This window comes from Pipistrellus hanaki (assembly GCF_964339955.1).
Source record: "Pipistrellus hanaki genome assembly, chromosome: 12".
In the NCBI taxonomy this organism is placed as follows: domain Eukaryota; kingdom Metazoa; phylum Chordata; class Mammalia; order Chiroptera; family Vespertilionidae; genus Pipistrellus; species Pipistrellus hanaki.
The window spans coordinates 48458950-48466528 of record NC_140514.1 but is presented as its reverse complement, the minus strand read 5'-3'; the positions used below and the strand labels follow the sequence as shown (position 1 = coordinate 48466528).

The window sequence follows — 7579 nt, the reverse complement described above, 5'->3', positions numbered from 1 at the left end:
CTTATTTCTAACTCTCTCTCCCTTCCTCTCTGTAAAGAATCAACAAAATAGCCCTAGCTGGTTTGGCTCAGTGGATAGAGCATCCACCTGGGGACTGAAAGGTCCCGGGTTCGATTCCGGTCAAGGGCATGTACCTTGGTTGCAGGCATATCCCCAGTAGGGGGTGTGCAAGAGGCAGCTGATCGATGACTCTCTCATCGATGTTTCTAACTCTCTTATCTCTCTCCCTTCCTCTCTGTACAAAATCAATAAAATATATTTTTTTTAAAAAAGAATCAATAAAATATATTTTTTTAAATAAAAATAAACCGCACTTTAAGTGTGCGATTGTCTCAAAACTGCCGGGATCCACTGGGAAACTGAAAGCAGGAAAGTTGATTTTCTTTATTGATTTTCTTACAGAGAGGAATAGAGAGCTAGAAACATCGAACAGCTGCCCGTCACTACCAGAACCAATAAGAAGAGACAAGGCTTCCATCTTTAAGGACCTTTATTCTGGGGGCCAGCAATCGGGACCATCTTACATCTCATCTCAAGCCACGCATTTTACAAGAAGGAAAGTGTAGGTCAAGGGTTTGGAATTCAGAAGAAAGTAAGTAAAGGGTTTGGAATTCAGGGGAAAGGTTAATCAGATAAAAGCTGCAGCCAGTGATTTTCCAAGCAATCCTTCATCTGCCGATCATCCCTTCATCTGCAGGCTGGCGCCCTCTCCCCAGAGCACACAGGCTCAGATACCATCTAGGTGGCTCGCAGACCTCCCAGGCACAACGAATTGCTGTGGGTCTCCTGAAGGCAGCGCAGGTCACACATTCCAGTCCCTGCAACAATAGCTTTCTACCAGCACTAATGTCCAAGCCTATTAACTATCAATCTAAAACTAAAAACTTTTTTTAAAATATGTTTTATTGATATTTTACAGAGAGGAAGGGAGAGGAATAGAGAGTTAGAAACATCGATCAGCTACCTCCTGCACACCTCCCACTGGGATGTGCCTGCAATCAAGGTACATGCCCTTGACCGGAATCGAACCTGGGACCCTTCAATCTGCTGGCTGATGCTCTATCCACTGAGCTAAACGGGTCAGGGCTAAAACTAAAAACTTTTAATGTCTTGAGTTTCCCATCAAAACCAGCACCACAATCAAGATAATGAACCTACCCACCAGCCCCAAAAGTGTCCTCTCTGTCGCCACAAGTTAGTTGGCGTCTTGTCGTTTCTGAGACAGGGAAGCCCAGGGCGGGTCCTTTTGGACGCTTCCCGTTTCCCTCCGCTGAGTTTATTTTTAAATTCATCGTCACGGTGTCAACAGCGCGTCCCATTGGGTTGCTCAGAGATGTTTGGCTGTGAGGGTGCACCGAAGTGTGTCCCTTAATCTTGTGTGTGTGTGTTTAAGGAGAAGAAAATGGCACACGCTCAGACCCCTGCGCACCCCTGGGTCCTCCCGCGGGCGCAGCTAAGACATCCAGCCGGTGAGCGCCAGTTCGGCCGCAGAGCTGGGGCCGGGGCCCTCGCCCCCTCACAGGCTTTCTGGAGGCGTGTGCTCTCCGGTCCCGGAGTACAAATGGGGAAACCGAGGCACGGAAGGGTTCAGTAGTCAGCCGAGGTCACGCAGCAGGTGACAAGGTGCACTGCACCCTATCCCCAGAGGAAGAGCGGGAAGGTTCCACGCCGAACCCGAGTGGCGTCGCGGGAGCCGAATTGTCAGACGTAGCAGCAGGCGGCCCAGAGCCTGTTCCTCCACGTGGTGTCACAAAGAAAGGCTCCGCTCGGCCCGCAGCCCACAGGCGCGGGGAACTCCGCGCGGGGCGCTGGGCCCGGCAGCCCTTTCGGGGCGGAAGTGCTGCGTGCGAGACCGGAAGTGCTGAGCTCTCGGGGCGGAAGGCGGCCGGGGCGGCGGCGGCAGCAGTGGCAGTGGCGGCGGCCCCGCGCCCAGGGCTCCAGATGGAAGCGACGCCGGACTCAGGGCCGCGTCTCTGCTGTAAGCCCGGCGGGCGGCTGGACATGAGCCACGGCTTCGTGCACCACATCCGCCGGAACCAGCTCGCCCGGTACCGTCCCGCCCCGCCGCCCTCCCCCAGCCCCGCCCGGCCCGGCCGCCCCTGACCCCCGCTCGGCTCCCCTCAGGGATGACTACGACAAGAAGGTGAAGCAGGCGGCCAAGGAGAAGGGGAGGAGGCGGCACACGCCCGCGCCCACCAGGCCCCGCAAGCCCGACCTGCAGGTGTACCTGCCGCGACGCCGAGGTGAGGCCGCCCGCCCTGCCTGCCTCCGCGCCCGCGGCGCCGGGCCCTCTGCCTCGACGCGCCCCCTTCTCTCTGTGGAGAAACACACACCACTCATTTCCCAAGGCTCGGCTCATCGCGGCCCTTCCCGGAACCGTCACCTCGACGCTCCCCAGCCTGCGCTCAGTGCTGCTTCCTGGAGAACAGGGCGGGGGGACGGACGGCCCCCAGTTAAACGTCAGTGTTACAGGACATAGCGGGGAGCCAGCAAGAAGTTGTCTGCCAGTGTGCCCCATCATACTGTATGTCCGCATTCCCACTGCCTCACAGAGAAAAGGCTCAGCACAGCTGAACAGGACAGAATTGTGGACTGAAGCCCAAACCCAGCAAAAGGCTTAGGTCTTATGTACATTGTCACATAGTTATCATAGGCCCCATAAGGTAGGAGCTCTTATTTATGTTTCACAATCAGAAAAACGGGCACAGAGGCCCAAAATCTCAAAGCTCATAAATGACAGAGCCTGGATTTGAACAGGGCAGAGCTCTGCCCATCTCTCCTATACCTTCCAACCCTATTCACTAAACTAATGTGTATCATATGCCCTCTGTGTGACAGGACTGTGCTGGCCTAGGGCAGGAATGCAGAGGTACATGAAACTGGCACCACATACCACATACAGGCACACTTAGGAAAAGACTGGGGCTTTTATCTCTGTGGTCAGGGCTCCAGCGGCCTTCCCCTCTTCCCTCTCACTCTGGTTCATCCTTCCAGATGGCTCTACCCACCCCAGCAACCCAGACTGTGAAGAGTCCCGTGAAAGCAGCAGTAGTGGCGGCTCCGAGCCAGAGCCTTCTGGCCGTCAGCTCTTCTGCTTAGAATATGAGGCGGACAGCGGAGAGGTCACATCTGTTATCGTGTATCAGGTACGCCTGGTGGAAACAGCTACAGCCTGAAGGTTCCCTGGAACTGGTAGAAATCACTGCCAGCCCCAAGCCACTGTTTTCCTCAGGGTCAGAGGGGAGTGCCTGCTCCACCTGGGGGCGTAAGCTGCTGGGCAATGCTTTTGAGCACAACTCCTGTCACACAGGGGTCCTCAGCGCACCACAGTTGAGAATCACTGTCCCAGGGGATACCTGGGAAATAGCAGGCACTGGCAAGTTTGAGTCAAATGGAATTCTTTGAGAGAGTAGTCTAGGGACAGGGCAGGTGGCCTTTCCAGAAGAGGCCAGACCCTGAGCTTCCTGACTCTTCCTCCACGTAGGACGATGATCCAGGAAGGGTGAGTGAGGAGGTGTCCGCACACACGCCTCTGGATCCACCCATGCAAGAGGCCCTCAAGTTGCGCATCAAGGAGGAGATGGCAAAGCGCCAGAGCCGAGACTGACCGGGTCGAAAGCATTCCCTCCAGGCTGGAGTCACTGCCCAGGGAGCTCCCTAGTTTGGAGATGCCAGGACCAGTCTGGGCTGATCTTGACGCACAAACACACCCCAGAGCTGCTAGAAAAGGGTGTTGCAGGGACAGTGCCTGACCACCTTCCTTGTATATTGGCCCATTGATTATCGAGTTGGAATTTTTGAGAGTTTTGTTTGGCTACCTTGGTGTTCTAGAAGCAGACTCTCCAGGGAGAGCCAAGGTTTATGAGCCTTATGCCAACATGCTGCTTTCTCACTGAGTTCATATGCCCTGGGATACCCGGCACTGCTGCTCCACCCAGCTCCGCGAGCCGTGTTATTTTATGGTTCCTTCCTACCGTGCTTCTGCTCATGTTCATGTTTTCCTAGATCTTGTGTTGTTGTTGTTGTTGTTTTTCCAACTGTTTCTTAGTTCTTTCCTTCATCTTTTTGTCTCCAAGTCCATCAGTTCCATCCCACTTCTCTCCTCCCAATGTGACTGCACCTCCAGCTGCTGAGGACTTTGGAGGTTTGGGGTTGTGGGGGGTTGAGGGGGTGGGCCTACCTTTCTGACATGCTCTCCCAGTAATCCTGATAGCAGCACAGTGAGAGATGTTCATTTTTTAGGCCAACTCCCAAATATGTCTCCCTCCCCTGCCATAGCTTTTTCAGGTTTCTGTCATGCCCCACTGCTTTACACTGTCTAGATAAGGAGACCTAAGAAGATGATGCCAAAACTAAACTGCAAGGATTTCTTGCAGCAAAACCTGCCTTGGTTAGGATTATAGAATTCTAGCTTTCAGCCTCATCCCTTAAAGGGGAATTATCAAAATATGCTTAAAACTGCCTCTCCACATGTGATTTAACAGTCTGGAACATAGATACAAAGAGCAATTCAACAGCAATAATTGCCTATTTAGAACCTTAGTTGCAGAGTTGGGGCGAGGCCCAAACAATGTCTCAGAGGAAATGAACCTCTCATCTGCTCTTCCCTGCCCCATTCTCTTTTCCTGCCTCCTAAGAGTATAGAGTCTCCCAACAGATCCTTATAGTAAAAATCCCAGGAGTATCAGTGCTTTCACTTAGTGAACGTTTTTCCTAACGCAGGGTTAGGCTAAAGATCTGAAACATCTACGCTGCAGTTCCAAGCCACTTCGGTTTTCCAATACATTGGAGCCTTTTTTGTAATTTGAAATTTGGGGTTTATGTGAACCCATGAGCACTGAGACTTCATGAAGCCAAAGTCTGCCTGCCCCAGGGGTTTCTCCACATCGGGTCTCAAGATCAGTCTGTCTGGTCCATCTCAGCAATTTTTAAAAGACACCTGAGGCCACTCTTAAACTACTAAGTGCAGGTGGCCAGTGCTTACAGTGCCAGGAACGTCCGTGAGGTGAATTAGAAAGGCCTGGTGGTGAAGAGACCAGAGTGCTCCTACCCACAGAGCTGGCCCAAGGTTAAAAGCCTTAAACTTGCCGGTCCTGGGCTCAGTTCTACTCTTGAAGGAGAAAGTTTGCCCTCTATATTTAGTTGGAATCAAAGTGCCTTTTAACATAACGTTAACTACCCTCCAGAGCCTGGGTCAGGGGGACTGTGCCATCATCCCAGTTTCCCTGGAGGCTCAGAGCACCAGTCATTTTAGTCTTCCATCTCTTCAACTGATCTGACTTGGACATAGGATTTCGCTGGAACTCTTAGACTTCCCAGTCTGGAAATACTTTGGGGTTCATCTTCTCACTGCTGGATGACCTGCTTCCTGGATTTATTACAAAATTTAGAAACCAAACCAGAAGAGATTTTAGCCTCTCTTCCTGTTTTGTGAGAAGAAAAGTGTGTCCCTATTGTCTTTCTGTGTTTGTCATGTAATCTCAGGTAAGAAACTAATGAGAGCTCTAATGTGTAGAATTTTTCTTGCACTCTGCATATCAAGTGCATATAAAATATTTTCCACTCAAGAGAGATCTAATTCTTAATTTATGCAGTCTGGGTATATAAAGCACTGAGCCTGGTACTTAAATGCAAGGTTGTCCTGCAGAACAGAACTGTTGGTGCTGAGGCTGCCATTGCTCCAGGCGTGCCTGAGATGCTTCTCTGGTGATGGCCCTCGGCCAGCAGACAGCTTTTTAGCACAGGCTCATTGCTTATTTCGCCACCCGTCACCTGGGATCTAAGATGGTATTGACCAGTTTATTCACCAGACTTACCTCCAGACATCTGGCAGCTGTTTCCAAAAATCGGTGCTTTGCCTTGAAGGACAACGTTTGGAGTGTTTCCACAGGCTGGAGATCTGTCCCGCGGGGGACTGTCCTGCCTTGTGGAGCGCAGTGGCAGCAGTGTTGGACTGGCTGGAGCTTTCCAGCAGGCTGCTTCAGGTTCAACACTCTCTTGACTAGATCCATTTCTTGGCTGTCTTTAAAAAAAAAAAAAGTCTGGTAGCCTGATAGGCATATCTCATGTCCATCCAAAATTAAGTGTTCCTTCACTTACTGAGAGTTAAGCCTTGGATTTTAAGGTTTTGTGTTTCCTGGCCCAAAGTGGGTAATGTTACAAATAGAAGGAAGCTAGGTTTGCATAGGGCTTGGGCTGTGCAAAAATAAACACTAACGCTTGAGTTCCAGCCAGTTGGCAAACATGGAAATCTTTGATGAATATAATGCAAGAAAAGAATGTAAAGCTTTTTGTATTGAGTGAGAGAGAGAGGGAATCTGGAGCCTGGCCAGACATTAGGAGGACAGACCAGCGTGGGCATTAACAAATGCTCTCTATGGAAGAGCCACTGAAAGAGAGATTCCGTCTCCATGGTCTACCCTAAGGGGCACTCCCAACTAGCAGTTAGCCTGTAGAGCTGGAAGAAATCCTTTGGGGTTGTGGGTATCCAACCTGCTGTGCATTTGGTGTGGGTGGTCAGGTAGTGGATTCCCAGCTGACTCATAAGTACAAATGAAGGCTTTACTACAGAAAGAGGAATAAAGACATTATTTTCCTACCTCGGAGCCTTTGGGAGAATCACCATAGAATGTTGAAAATTATTCAAAATATTTTAAGCTCTCTCTTTGTATTCCTGTCCTGTTCCTGAGGAATTTGATGGCCAACGAGCCATAGGCACCCAGCCCAAATTTCCCCAGTGATTGGAGTGAAGCTACAAGTAAAAACCTGCCTTCTCAGAGCCGCCAGAATGACAGACTGGTTGCACTGATTACGTTATGGTGTAAATGTATAAAAAGCCATATAGTCTGTTTTCTCGTTTCAATGTTTCTGCTATGTAGATGAATAAAAAGTATGCAAATTATTTGAAAAATCCTGAAGGGAAGGTACTTTTCAAAGACTGTAATTTTTTTTTTTTTTACCAATAAACATTATTTTTACAGCACTGTTTTTGCCAAGAGTTGTGAAATCGTCTCTGTGTGTAGGGAAGTGAGGATGAAATGCCTGCTCCTAACATTTAGCACCACAGAATCAGCACTTGAAATCTCGTCTTGCTTAGCCTGTTCTAAGAACTGTCCTGGTGGAAGTGTAACCCCCGTAGCTTTAGAGCTGGAAGGGACTTTGACTTCAGGTTCTACTTCTTGTCTAACTCTCCCCTACCAACTCCCCAATCTCACAGGGCGCTCTAGCAGGGTAATTCCTTACTCATACTGTCATATTAAGCCCAAAACAGCCAGCTCTCGCAGGTCTTCCTGGGATAAAGGTTGGACAGGAACACAAACCCAGATCAATAAGAGATAGTGTTGGTTATGAATGGCAAAGCTACTAATGTAGTAGGAAATGCTGAGGGCTCATGACAACATTGGGCAGATGAGAAACTGGGCTTGCACCAGTGGGAACACACCGGAGTCAGGAGATGGTGTCTGTGAATTAGAAAGAAGCTCCCCTTTTTCCTGAGGCACAGAGCATGGCCAGCAGAAGGTGCTCTGAATTTTACACCCTGCTGGTCCGTTCAGCCTGATGTTCTTGTACAGCAATGGCT

General features: G+C 50.1%; 1 protein-coding gene across 1 annotated transcript; it reads left to right on the top strand.

Annotated features, from left to right (window-relative positions):
* The first annotated feature begins 864 nt into the window (after positions 1–864).
* LOC311630938 (UPF0561 protein C2orf68 homolog) lies at positions 865–6982 on the top strand. The gene is made up of 4 exons (XM_084900557.1): positions 865–2048; positions 2125–2243; positions 2995–3146; positions 3485–6982. Exons 1-4 carry the CDS (start codon positions 1942–1944, stop codon positions 3605–3607), a joined length of 501 nt encoding a protein of 166 aa, XP_084756683.1. The 5' UTR covers positions 865–1941; the 3' UTR covers positions 3608–6982.
* The last annotated feature ends 597 nt before the right edge of the window (positions 6983–7579 follow it).

What these genes read in the sequence shown, in the direction of transcription:
- LOC311630938 (XM_084900557.1), top strand. Translation starts at nt 1,942, where the DNA reads ATGGAAGCGACGCCGGACTCAGGGCCGCGTCTCTGCTGTAAGCCCGGC. An exon ending in CGCCGGAACCAGCTCGCCCG is followed by an intron (nt 2,049 to 2,124) that starts GTACCGTCCCGC and finishes GGCTCCCCTCAG; the next exon opens with GGATGACTACGACAAGAAGG. An exon ending in GTACCTGCCGCGACGCCGAG is followed by an intron (nt 2,244 to 2,994) that starts GTGAGGCCGCCC and finishes TCATCCTTCCAG; the next exon opens with ATGGCTCTACCCACCCCAGC.